This window comes from Panulirus ornatus, chromosome 71, assembly GCF_036320965.1.
Source record: "Panulirus ornatus isolate Po-2019 chromosome 71, ASM3632096v1, whole genome shotgun sequence".
NCBI classification, from domain to species: Eukaryota; Metazoa; Arthropoda; class Malacostraca; order Decapoda; family Palinuridae; genus Panulirus; species Panulirus ornatus.
The window spans coordinates 11,680,806-11,694,797 of record NC_092294.1 but is presented as its reverse complement, the minus strand read 5'-3'; the positions used below and the strand labels follow the sequence as shown (position 1 = coordinate 11,694,797).

General features: G+C 38.7%; 1 protein-coding gene and 1 long non-coding RNA gene across 13 annotated transcripts in view; one reads left to right on the top strand and one right to left on the bottom strand.

The window, feature by feature from the left end:
* Positions 1-12,860, bottom strand: part of LOC139747995 (uncharacterized) — a 69,773-nt gene extending 56,913 nt beyond the window's left edge. For 9 of the 12 annotated variants that reach the window (XR_011712499.1, XM_071660532.1, XM_071660537.1 and 6 more), the window contains exons 1-3: positions 12,695-12,860; positions 5,723-5,858; positions 4,043-4,312 (exon numbers count right to left, since the gene is read on the bottom strand). Coding sequence is in view for 11 of the 12 variants with exons in the window: in XM_071660532.1 (XP_071516633.1) it covers positions 4,043-4,312; positions 5,723-5,803 (351 nt within the window). In the remaining variant the exon portion in view is untranslated. Of the gene's footprint in view, positions 1-4,042; positions 4,313-5,722; positions 5,859-12,132; positions 12,271-12,321; positions 12,463-12,694 lie in introns of those variants that run through there. The other 3 variants (XM_071660536.1, XM_071660534.1, XM_071660535.1) reach the window with 3 other exon arrangements.
* On the top strand, positions 12,421-13,305 carry LOC139747997 (uncharacterized). The gene is made up of 3 exons (XR_011712500.1): positions 12,421-12,554; positions 13,044-13,151; positions 13,251-13,305. It is a non-coding gene; the product is annotated as an uncharacterized lncRNA (long non-coding RNA).
* The last annotated feature ends 687 nt before the right edge of the window (positions 13,306-13,992 follow it).

Sequence of the window (13,992 nt, the reverse complement as noted above, 5' to 3'; positions counted from 1 at the left end):
TGCACCGTAATGTCTGCAAATGTGTACGTATATGTTGATATGTATATATATGTATGTGGGCGTTTACTGAGTTTGGTAAAGTGTGTGAAAGAAGAAAGCTGAGAGTAAATCTCACTAAGAGCAAGGTTATTAGGTACAGTAGGGTTGAGGGACAAGTCAATTGGAAGGTGCATTTGAATGGATAAAAACTGGAGAAAGTGAAGTGTTTTAGATATCTGGATTTGGCAGCGGATGGAACCATGGAAGCGGAAGCGAGTCATAGGGTGGGGGAGGGGGCGAAAGTTCTGGGAGCGTTGAAAAATGTGTGGAAGGCGAGAACATTATCTCGGAAAGCAAAAATGGGTATGTTTGAAGGAATAGTGGTTCCAACAATATCATATGGTTGCAAGGCGTGGGCTATACATAAAGTTGTGCGGAGGAGGGTAGATGTGTTGGAAATGGGATGTTTGAGAACAATATGTGGTGTGAGGTGGTTTGATTAAGTAATGAAAGGGTAAGAGAGGTGTGGTAATAAAAAAGAGTGTGATTGAGAGAGCAGAAGAGGGTGTTTTGAAATGGTTTGGTCACATGGAAAGAATGAGTGAGGAAAGGTTGACAGAGGATATATGCGTCAGAGGTGGAGGGGACGAGGAGAAGTGGGAGACCAAATTGGAGGTGGAAAGATGGAATGAAAAAGATTTTGAGTGATCAGGGCCTGAACATGCAGGAGGGTGAAAAGCGTGCAAGGAACAGAGTAAATTGGTACGATGTGGTATACCGGGGTCGACGTGCTGTCAATGGATTGAACCAGGGCATGTGAAGCGTCTGGGGTAAACCATGGAAAGTTCTGTGGGGCCTGGATGTGGAAAGGGAGCTGAGGTTTCGGTGCATTATACATGACAGCTAGACACTGAGTGTAAACGAATGTGGCCTTTGTTGTCTTTTCCTAGTGCTACCTCGCACACATGCGGGGGGAGGGGGTTGTCATTTCATGTAATGCAGGGTGGCGACAGGAATGAATAAGGGCAGACAGTATGAATTATGTACAAGTGTATATATGTATATGTCTGTGTATATATCTTTCTTTCTTTTAAACTATTCGCTATTTCCCGCGTTAGCGAGGTAGCATTAAGAACAGAGGACTGGGCCTTTGAGGGAATACCCTCACCTGGCCCAATTCTCTGTTCCTTCTTTTGGAAAATTAAAAAAAAAAAAACGAGAGGGGAGGATTTCCAGCCCCCCGCTCCCTCCCCTTTTAGTCGCCTTCTACGACACGCAGGGAATACGTGGGAAGTATTCTTAATCCCCTATCCCCAGGGATATATATATATATATATATATATATATATATATATATATATATATATATATATATATATATATATATATATATATATCTCGGAAAGCAAAAATGGGTATGTTTGAAGGAATAGTGGTTCCAACAATGTTGTATGGTTGCGAGGCGTGGGCTATGGATAGAGATGTGCGCAGGAGGATGGATGTGCTGGAAATGAGATGTTTGAGGACAATGTGTGGTGTGAGGTGGTTTGATCGAGTAAGTAACGTAAGGGTAAGAGAGATGTGTGGAAATAAAAAGAGCGTGGTTGAGAGAGCAGAAGAGGGTGTTTTGAAATGGTTTGGGCACATGGAGAGAATGAGTGAGGAAAGATTGACCAAGAGGATATATGTGTCGGAGGTGGAGGGAACGAGGAGAAGAGGGAGACCAAATTGGAGGTGGAAAGATGGAGTGAAAAAGATTTTGTGTGATCGGGGCCTGAACATGCAGGAGGGTGAAAGGAGGGCAAGGAATAGAGTGAATTGGAGCGATGTGGTATACAGGGGTTGACGTGCTGTCAGTGGATTGAATCAAGGCATGTGAAGTGTCTGGGGTAAACCATGGAAAGCTGTGTAGGTATGTATATTTGCGTGTGTGGACGTGTGTATGTACATGTGTATGGGGGGGGGGGGTTGGGCCATTTCTTTCGTCTGTTTCCTTGCGCTACCTCGCAAACGCGGGAGACAGCGACAAAGTATAAAAAAAAAAAAAAAAAAAAAAAAAATATATATATATATCCCTGGGGATAGGGGAGAAAGAATACTTCCCACGTATTCCCTGCGTGTCATAGAAGGCGACTAAAAGGGAAGGGAGCGGGGGGCTGGAAATCCTCCCCTCTCTTTTTTTTTTTTTTTTTCCAAAAGAAGGAACAGAGAAGGGGGCCAGGTGAGGGTATTCCCTCAAAGGCCCAGTCCTCTGTTCTTAACGCTACCTCGCTATCGCGGGAAATGGCGAATAGTATGAAAAAAAAAAAAAAATATATATATATATATACACGAGATGTTTTTTTTGCTTTGTCGCTGTCTCCCGCGTTTGCGAGGTAGCGCAAGGAAACATACGAAAGAAATGGCCAAACCCACCCCCATACACATGTATATACACACACGTCCACACACGCAAATATACATACCTATACATCTCAATGTACACATATATATACACATACAAACACATACATATATACCCATGCACACAATTCACAGTCTGCCTTTATTCATTCCCATCGCCACCTCGCCACACATGGAATACGTATGTGTTGAGATGTGTAGGTACATATATTTGCGTGTGTGGACGTGTATGTATATACATGTGTATGGTGGTGGGTCTGGCCATTCTTTCGTCTGTTTCCTTGCACTACCTCGCTAACACGGGAGACAGCAACAAAGCCGGCAAGGCAGCAGGTTTGGATGGTATTGCAGTGTCATTTGTTAAAAAAGTGAGTGACTGTATTGTTGACTGGTTGGTAAGGTTATTTAATGTATGTATGGCTCATGGTGAGGTGCCTGAGGACTGGCGGAATGCTTGCATAGTGCCATTGTACAAAGGCAAAGGGGATAAAAGTGCATGCTCAAATTACAGAGGTATAAGTTTGTTGAATATTCCTGGGAAATTATATGGGAGGGTATTGATTGAGAGGAAGAAGGCATGTACAGAGCATCAGATTGGGGAAGAGCAGTGTGGTTTTAGAAGTGGTAGACGATGTGTGGATCAGGTGTTTGCTTTGAAGAATGTATGTGAGAAATACTTAAAAAAGCAAATGGATTTGTATGTAGCATTTCTGGATCTAGAGAAGGCATATGATAAGAGTCGATAGAGATGCTCTGTGGAAGGTATTAAGAATACATGGTGTGGGAGGCAAGTTGTTAGAAGCAGTGAAAAGTTTTTATCGAGGATGTAGGGCATGTGTACATGTAGGAAGAGAGGAAAGTGATTAGTTCTCAGTGAATGTAGGTTTGCGGCAGGGGTGTGTGATGTCTCCATGGTTGTTTAATTTGTTTATGGATGGGGTTGTTAGGGAGGTGAATGCAAGAGTTTTGGAAAGAGGGAAAAGTATGCAGTCTGTTGTGGATGAGAGAGCTTGGGAAGTGAGTCACTTGTTGTTCGCTGATGATACAACGCTGGTTGCTGATTCGTGTGAGAAACTGCAGAAGCTGGTGACTGAGTTTGGTAAAGTGTGTGAAAGAAGTTAGTTAAGAGTAAATGTGAATAAGAGCAAGGTTATTAGGTACAGTAGGGTTGACTTTCACATTATCTAGTTATAATATTTCAGCAATCATTACAATTTTATGAACTCTTGTTTGTGGTCTAGCTATCCTTTTCCTTCATTGAATATGTCTGTAAAGGGTGTTGTGGGTAAGTTCCACTGCCAATCATGCCTCAAGCAATGATCCCATTAGTCTGGAGTTCAAAATACGATTTAATATACTTATGAAAAAACACATTTCACCTTGGATCTTATTCATGTATGAAACACCAACATAAATAGCAGGTTATGCAATCTATGTAACAACAGATGCCTGGACTTCATCAGAACTTAAGAGTATGTTATACATTTATTTTCAACAGCTCTTAGGTGAGATTCAATAAAAATTTAGTACCTTAATTGTAATAAAAATTTTACTAAAGGCTGCACAATCAATCTGCATTCCAGACATCTTAAAAAAAGTACCAAAGCTAAGACGCAAACAATATCACCTAATCATCAACTATTAGAAGGGGGGTCAATACCTTTAGAGTGAGGTCGAGTGGTGGTGTTGGTGTTGGCGTCACTTCCTGTGGGGTGGAAGACCCATCGGGGGTCATCTCCTCCGCCTTGCTGCCCCATCCTTGCCCACCAGCTGGTACCAAATTCACGTTAGGGTCGTTACCACTGTTTTCTGCCTTCAAGCTTGGCAAGTTAGCTGGTGGAGGCACGCGCCGTACAGACGCCACTTTACCCAGGCTTTGCATGCCATGTTTCTGGATTACAGTTTTTTGGGTTGTTTCAATAGACTTGCCCTGCAGATATTGGAAGACATTTAAGTTATGCAAGAATCCATTTCGAATAACTATAAATCTGAGGATTTATATTGTACAATTATATCAAGTGTCAAGGAAAAAAGTCAGTGTAAGAGGAGCGGCATTCTCTGTCGGTTCTTCTTTCATTTGCATAAAAAAATAATTTTGAAAAGCATACTATAATAATCCAATGAAAGCCCAGACAGAGTCCAATATTTTCAAATGTTTAAAATATGAACAATTTGTCATCCTTTTTTTCCAAAGCTTATAAAGATGTAGGCAACTTGAGCTAAAACGATTCATTTGAAAAATACTGGAGTACATTAAATTTGGCAAAAATCAAATGTGTGTGGCGGCAGCAACAGTCATAAGACAATTACATGATAAACAAAATTTATTTATATACCCAATGGCTTTAGCAAGGTTGGGAGTAGAGGTGTTCCCGAGAAGGGAATGGTGTATACTGTCTGTCTAAAATACACAGTGCAAGGAAAGTAAACTCAAGAAAACATTCTTATTACATATGCAGTATCAAGATTTTTTTTCAAAAATACTGATGATATTACATTACTCAAGAAGCAAAAATTTTTAGTCTGGTTCAGTTCAACTGGAATAAAGGAAAAATCTGCATGATCATCCCTCCCTTATAAAGACTCCAATGTGTGAATAAAGTAATGAATAAACAAATTTATAAGACATTACTTCAATAAACAGCTCTAAAAACTTTTGCTAAATGAATCAAAGAGCCAATTTTCCAATTACAAAAATTCTAATACTGTATACCTGGTTACAGGCAAAAAAAAAAAAATATATATATATAAAATCAAGTTTAGATAAAGGTGGAGATGGAAAACTAGTCAAATCATAATGACCAACATATTTCTCAATGTCTTCAAGTAACACCACAAGTTATATGAGGGAACATTATCTTTTTTAAGATTAAAAAATTCTGCTGTTGAACACATGGAACTCAATATTTCCTCGAAAGAGATCCTCATCCAAACCATGGGAAAATCAAAAAAAAATTATAATGAATGAAGAACTCAATGCCACATCTGACAGCACAGTAAAATATTCAACAACTCTGTCCCCAACAACTGCAAAATGCAATCCCAATATAATCAAATACAAAGGATATTTCATATAAAAAAAAAATAATAACCAATGTAATATTCATACATTTACACTAAGCAAAGCCATGTTACATAAGATAATAAAAAAATATATCTGGCACAGAATCCTCATGTAAATATCTTTCAATTCATACCTAAGAGACTATCAACAATTAGAAAAATTCTGCCAAAGAATATACAGGCCTGTTTAACTATTACATCCAAGAGCAGATGAAGCAGAAGTAAAACAAACTACTATACACAGGGTCAATGAAGAGCAATAAGTGGATATACAGACCTTAAATATATTATTTATGTTCAGCGACTGGAACTTCTTTGATTTCTCCCCCTTTGCTTGAGACCCGGACGATGCTGACATGCTGATCACAGACGCTCATTTAGATGCTGAGGAACCTGTGGAACGAACCGCTAAGCTGAAATGGAAGAATAAAAACCCATTATAACTGTAGAACAAATCCCAAAAAAAGAATTGCTTAACGTAACCTAAATGAAACTAACACTATACATAAATAAGTTAAAAAATATGAAGCAATACCTACACTGAAAGAAAATATTCTAAGAACATCTGATAAAGAAAAATTACAGAAGTAAAATAACACAGTACCCATCTACACAAAATATTACAAATTTCTATTACTAAAACCATAGTACAGCATGTTCAAAGTGTCAGACTGGGGAGGAACAATGATGTTTCTGGCATAGCAAAGGATGTGTGGATCAGGTATTTGCTTAAAGGTGTAAGAAGTACTTTGAGGAACAGATGGATTTGTATGTGGCATTTATGGATTTGGAGAAAGCATAAGATAAGGTTGATAGAAAGACTGTATGAAAGGTTTTATAAATTTATGGTGTGGGAGAAAAGCTAATCAATGCAGTGATACATTTCTATCAAGAGTGTAAAATGTGCACGAGTAGGAGGACGGAGGAGAGTGGTTCTAGGTGAAGGCTGGTCTGTGGCAGGGATGTGTAATATTACCATGGCTATTCGTTTGTATAATTAGTCCATTAGAATGAGTCTTACTGTAACTAATATCAATAATGACAATAAAAAAACTGAGGTGCTATTTGCACTCTCCATCTGCTTAGCTGACAAGCACTACAATTAACAATCAACAAAGGACTTTCACACTTTACCTCTCTTAATTATCTCAAAATCCATTCCCGTTACAATTTATCTAAAGCACAGTCTCTCAGGACTCTTAAAACACATCCTAACTTTAAATGAATGATTTCACTTACATACCACAGCATTAAATTACAATTAACAGAGCGATATTCACAGTGCAGTGTGAATTCTAAGAGCTACAAGCAATACTAAAATTCAATTCCCTAACATAAATTGGATTTTTCTTTGACAACTTTTATGTTAATTTTCTAAATGTTTTGCACCATTACTTACTAAGTCTCTCAACAGCCTGCTGCATGTACATGCTTCGGGTTAAATAAATACTCTCTTTCAAAAAGCTACAGTGCAAGTCTAACAAAAAAATCTTGGTATACCATCACATTTCTAAAATCTACCCTAGAAATGCAATACAGTTTCTCTAACCTTATGTACACAATCTAAAAACTATGCTGAACTGAAGAGTTATGTCCCTAACCTTTGTGCTCATTTACATATGATCAAACATGATCCCTCCAAATAAAACCACTGGGCTTAATAATCAAGCATGATCTATCCAGATTATATAATGAATCATGATCTATCCTATTCACAATGGGGCATGATACTCAAGCAGGATTTATTCAGTCCAAAAATGAGCCATAAGAATCAAGTATGATCTATGCAGGCCACAGTGGAACATAACAATTAAGTATAATCTATCCAAAAAATGTAGCAGGGCATAATTATCAAGCATGATCTTGCCACAGTAGCTACATAATGAGGATTAGCAAGCATGATATATCCAAAGAACATAATGGTGCATAAAAGTAATGCATGATCTATCAACAGTAAACAAATGGGCATATTAATCAAGCACAATCTATCCACTGTACATAATAGGTTATGACAATCATGTACAGTCTAATGAGAACAAAATTGAAGGTAATACACTTGTAAAGATTCAACAAAACCAAAGTAAACCTCCCACTCACCTACAAGGCAAAATATAGAAGAAATATTTTCTTTTTATAAAAAATATTCTTTTTATATCTGACTGCCATTTCCTGCATTAATGAGGTGGCGCCAGGAACAAAGAAAATCTGCATTCACTCACATGCATTCCCTTGCTGCCATGTGCAATGCACCAACGTTCCCCATCCTCATCCTAGCCCCACAGACTTTTTTCATGGTTTACCAAATCCACTTCGCATGCAGAACATATTAACATTATACCAGTCTGCTGGTGGAGATTGCAGAACCACTTGGTCTGTCATACATAAATCTGTTGACTTTCTACAGCATCATAAGTGTGGCTGATATCTCATGACTTGAACAGTGGACATTATCATGTCTCTCAACATATGAATGCATACAGTTTTCAAAGATAGTTAACATTTGCATGTGTTTTAGCTACTATCGTACTTTCAATAATAGACCCCTTTAAGCTAAGCACCACCTATGGATGGATATTTACAAATAAAGTTTTGAACCACATCTTCAAAGATGTAAATAAAGCCTAGGTAGTAGTTGAGATGACAGTGCACAAATATTTCTCCCAACAGCAGTCATCCTCCAAACATGCCAATGAAAGCACAGTTTTGTGAGTTTCCTAGGGAAGAAATCTGAAAGCTTGATTTTGACGACCGAGCAGATGATCCTAAATTATTTGATGATGATTTATCTTCATAACATGTGGAAACTGATTCTATGAACAATGACTCCTTTTGCATCAAAAGCTGACCAAGATGAGGCACAAAAATGGCTTCCAGCAATATCAGAAGCAGTATACCAGCACACACCTGACTTTGAAAAAACTGCATTTGACTGGTGCAGCTGATAATTTTACAAACTTTTACAACATATGTCAAAGAAAAATTTCAATGAAAGTGAATTTTTTTTTTACCAAATACAATAAAGCAATTTCCAGCACAGTCAAAAAAAAAAAAAAAAAAAAAAAAACAGTGCAGGGAGTCCTCACCTTAGAAATATCCACCCAAGAATGAGCGAAAAAGATGAATCAATTCCTGGGTTGATATAAAATTGATTACTCATAGTTACAAATCACACAACTAATCAAATGTCCATCTTTTACCACCGAGTGTTGCTTGACATCGTTCTATTTTCTATACTTAGGAATACAATATCTAATACATATTACGGTGAGGTTATAAGTACTCAAAATTAATACAAATTATCATTTCTTTATATCTTCAGACTTACAAACTGGATCCAGTTACATAACTCATTCCTAAGCTGGGGACCCCCCTGTAATTGATGTTTCCATGCAGACAGAATAAACAATATATGTGTAATGGCATCTCACTTTGAACTCCTACTTTACTCTCACACTTTTTAGCACACTGTGATGAAACATGTTGAAAACTTCTTCACGTCATTACAGTCAAAGCAGTGGACAAAAAACACTTCTTACGTGATTCTTTTCATTGTTATATAAATACAATTAAACGCGTAATTCAAATGCATCTTTAAATGTGAAAAACTGACATCTAAGAGTTGGGAAAGATAACATTGTGGGACATAAAGGGGTTAGTCAACCGTACATTACCACTACAGTATATAACCCTTAGCATCATTGCCTAAATAATATTGTTCAGTAAAATATATAAGCCTAAATCATGCCACAACAGATCATAACATCTAAGCACTAAACTAACCCTGCTGAATCATATCATTAAATACCAAAACTAACAGATCTAAAACCAATGGTATAGACATCTAAACCAAACTTTTACGGCAATCTTTAGTAATATTATTACTGGGGTCATGTTAGATTAAGCTGCTTTTCTACTCATCCAACACAAGAGGCATCTGAAATAAATAAAAAAACAACATAAACTAACCAAACTTATAAACAACCCTGGAAATTCCCTTCAATTTTCTCTCATTAGAACAGCTGAAAAATCTCATGAGAAAAAAGAAAAAGACAAAGACAAATTATCCAAGAAATCACAAAGCCCACTTAGAAAAGTTACTTGAAAATGCAAGCCAAATACTATAACCTTTTCAATGTATGCTTTGGGTAAAATCAACAAGGTTTGCACTAAAAAAAAAAACGTTCTTTTAAACAAATCACAGTCAACAGACATTCATTACATCGACAATAAGATAATATTAAAGACTCTGAATGCCTACATCAAGTACAAGTAAAAACATAAGAATGATGAGAAAAAGACATAGGTATGAGTACTACCTTAGCGCTACCTCGCTAATGCGGGAAATGGTAGAGGTAGTAAAAGCTTTGCGGAAGATGAAAGCCGGCAAGGCAGCAGGTTTGGATGGTATTGCAGTGGAATTTATTAAGAAAGGGGGTGACTGTATTGTTGACTGGTTGGTAAGGTTATTTAATGTATGTATGACTCATGGTGAGGTGCCTGAGGATTGGCGGAATGCGTGCATAGTGCCATTGTACAAAGGCAAAGGGGATAAGAGTGAGTGCTCAAATTACAGAGGTATAAGTTTGTTGAGTATTCCTGGTAAATTATATGGGAGGGTATTGATTGAGAGGGTGAAGGCATGTACAGAGCATCAGATTGGGGAAGAGCAGTGCGGTTTCAGAAGTGGTAGAGGATGTGTGGATCAGGTGTTTGCTTTGAAGAATGTATGTGAGAAATACTTAGAAAAGCAAATGGATTTGTATGTAGCATTTATGGATCTGGAGAAGGCATATGATAGAGTTGATAGAGATGCTCTGTGGAAGGTATTAAGAATATATGGTGTGGGAGGCAAGTTGTTAGAAGCAGTGAAAAGTTTTTATCGAGGATGTAAGGCATGTGTACGTGTAGGAAGAGAGGAAAGTGATTGGTTCTCAGTGAATGTAGGTTTGCGGCAGGGGTGTGTGATGTCTCCATGGTTGTTTAATTTGTTTATGGATGGGGTTGTAAGGGAGGTAAATGCAAGAGTCCTGGAAAGAGGGGCAAGTATGAAGTCTGTTGGGGATGAGAGAGCTTGGGAAGTGAGTCAGTTGTTGTTCGCTGATGATACAGCGCTGGTGGCTGATTCATGTGAGAAACTGCAGAAGCTGGTGACTGAGTTTGGTAAAGTGTGTGGAAGAAGAAAGTTGAGAGTAAATGTGAATAAGAGCAAGGTTATTAGGTACAGTAGGGGTGAGGGTCAAGTCAATTGGGAGGTGAGTTTGAATGGAGAAAAACTGGAGGAAGTGAAGTGTTTTAGATATCTGGGAGTGGATCTGTCAGCGGATGGAACCATGGAAGCGGAAGTGGATCATAGGGTGGGGGAGGGGGCGAAAATTTTGGGAGCCTTGAAAAATGTGTGGAAGTCGAGAACATTATCTCGGAAAGCAAAAATGGGTATGTTTGAGGGAATAGTGGTTCCAACAATGTTGTATGGTTGCGAGGCGTGGGCTATGGATAGAGATGTGCGCAGGAGGATGGATGTGCTGGAAATGAGATGTTTGAGGACAATGTGTGGTGTGAGGTGGTTTGATCGAGTAAGTAACGTAAGGGTAAGAGAGATGTGTGGAAATAAAAAGAGCGTGGTTGAGAGAGCAGAAGAGGGTGTTTTGAAATGGTTTGGGCACATGGAGAGAATGAGTGAGGAGAGATTGACCAAGAGGATATATGTGTCGGAGGTGGAGGGAACGAGGAGAAGAGGGAGACCAAATTGGAGGTGGAAAGATGGAGTGAAAAAGATTTTGTGTGATCGGGGCCTGAACATGCAGGAGGGTGAAAGGAGGGCAAGAAATAGAGTGAATTGGTGTCATGTGGTATACAGGGGTTGACGTGCTGTCAGTGGATTGAAGCAAGGCATGTGAAGCGTCTGGGGTAAACCATGGAAAGCTGTGTAGGTATGTATATTTGCGTGTGTGGACGTGTGTATGTACATGTGTATGGGGGGGGGGTTGGGCCATTTCTTTCGTCTGTTTCCTTGCGCTACCTCGCAAACGCGGGAGACAGCGAAAAAAAAAAAAAAAAAAAAAAAAAAAATATATATATATATATATATATATATATATATATATATATATGAACCAAACATATGATTTAAATACGCAAAATATCAAAACAGCTAATGATTATGATAAAGGCATACAGGAAACTACTGTAAACCAGCAAGAATACAAACCAACCCTTGTCCAGGTCTGAACAACTTATCTCCATACCAACATAACCATGCAAAAAAAATCTGTACAGGATCTACTCTGCAAAAGCTCAGAATATTACAAAATCCATCCAAATCCATATAAGAAGCGAAGCTCATATAAAATTTAGGAAGAAAGTGACCCACAACAAATATTCCTAAAAGGGAAAGTATTCACCTCAAAAATTGTCATCCAATCTAAAATACACAAACAGTATCACACATGTTCCCTATCCGAACCAATATTATACAGTACTGTAGATATATTACACATATGAGTACAATATTCAGTCACGTATGACTAAACATTCAAGGTTAGCTCGACTCCACTAGAACAATAACACCCAACAACGTCCTCGGCAAGTTACCTGACCAAACGTGACGTAAAAAACAAATTCATATAAACTATCTATATATATTTCCTTAGTATCTATCACAAGTATCACATAACGAATTCTACTTACAATGGTAGGTAACAGTATATATAATCTGTGGGAAAATCAGAGAGAGAAAGAGACGAGAGTAGGAGCAGATCTCACGTCCACAACATGAGCGACTGCTAGCACAAACACAACAAACCGTCACCTACAACCTGTGTTCCTAGCTTCACCTAGCATGTTCCTAGCGCAACCAGCTCCCTCATCGCCACCTACCACAACCACGAACGCCAACACCACCTTAACTCGACGCCCGCACCCTCCAACGTCGCCAAAACTTAATAGGAACCCGGCAGGAAGGGCGGAAGTGACCTCCTCCAGTGTCTAAGAGGCTCACCCAGGCTGCCAACAGCGTCACTCCCACTTCAACCTCCGACCCGCATCGCACATAACACAACAATGACACCGGTGTCACTGCCAATGCATGATACTACACGATATTCTACAACGTAGGTATTCCCATCCCTCTCTCTCGTCCTTGGAAAAAGGTAACATGAATATACGACACGATGAAACCGCTGATCTATCTGGGTCGTCTGCTACTATTATCAATAATTATCAATAACAAACTCTTCCAATCTTGCCTTACCTGGGCTCGTTCCAATGACGGATGACTGAAAAATTAATCCTATCCTAATAATAGAGGTAATGGGACGGATGGCGACAGAATTTTACGATATTTTCACTAACACTACGCTCCTCTGAGCGAATGTCAAAATGGCGAACTCTACCAAGCTTGTTGGGATCGATATGGTGACGTCACTCCCAGAATGCGCTGCGCCATGGCGGTCATGATTTCCTTGTCTTACTCTGGACTAGATTATCTCCCCTCTTTGATATGGTTTGATACAAATTGAGTACCGGACGCGTCACCTTTATCATGTTTATTATCGATATAATACTTACTAATGCTAACTCTGTTCTATTGCTTCCCCCAGGTTGAGACATCCATCAATGTCTTGGTCATCTTAGTTCCCAGATTGAAAAGAGAGATCGTCTGCTGACAGCCAGCTGGCGGTCGATTTAAGAAACTACTGCTAATAGCCGTATGTATTGGTATTAACATAAAATGGTTTTCTGCAATAGATAATGTTATCATACTACTATGTCAATGCCAAAGATAAAGACCAGATGTGCTATTCCAGGTCATTATGCTGCCGTATGTGAAGGCCGTCTAGCGCTCCAGGTGTACGTCCCGCTCATATGTTTTGAGAACAATATATCTTAAAACAATTCCCATTGGTTCTATTTCCATTTATATTTATAAGAATATCTTAAACAAAATATAACATAAAAATTCTTGGAAACTGTAGGTACATAAACAAGACCATTTTGTGTTAGGAAACATGGATGCTAAAGAAAGGCGCTAATGGTAGCAGTAAAACCGGATTGTCGCTTAGCGGTCATAAAAGAGTAGCGGTACATGTGCACCGCAAAACAAGCGCGAATTCTTTCGTCTCAGACCACATTCTTGAGCCGTAGTTACGACATTTCATGCTCCCATGATGAGCAGGGCCAATCTAAGGTCATCCCAAAATACCTGTATACTTGGAGTGCATGTGATTAGGAATCGCAGGCTCATGGTTCCGTACTTTCACGTGAGTCATATTTCACTGTCGTGTACTGTATGAGCGCCGGTGTATGTATCAGTAACGCACCCAGTCGGGGGTATGACAGGTACTTATAATGGATCAGTTTGCACAATGTTATAATGATCGATATTACAGTCAAAACAACAGTTGATTTCAGAATTTCTATGGGTAAGCTATCTCGAACTAAGGTATTTTGTATTCATTACGGCTTCAGTACATAGCACCTCAACTTTCGTATAATAATAATAATAATAATAATAATGATAATAATGATAATAATAATAATTATTATAAT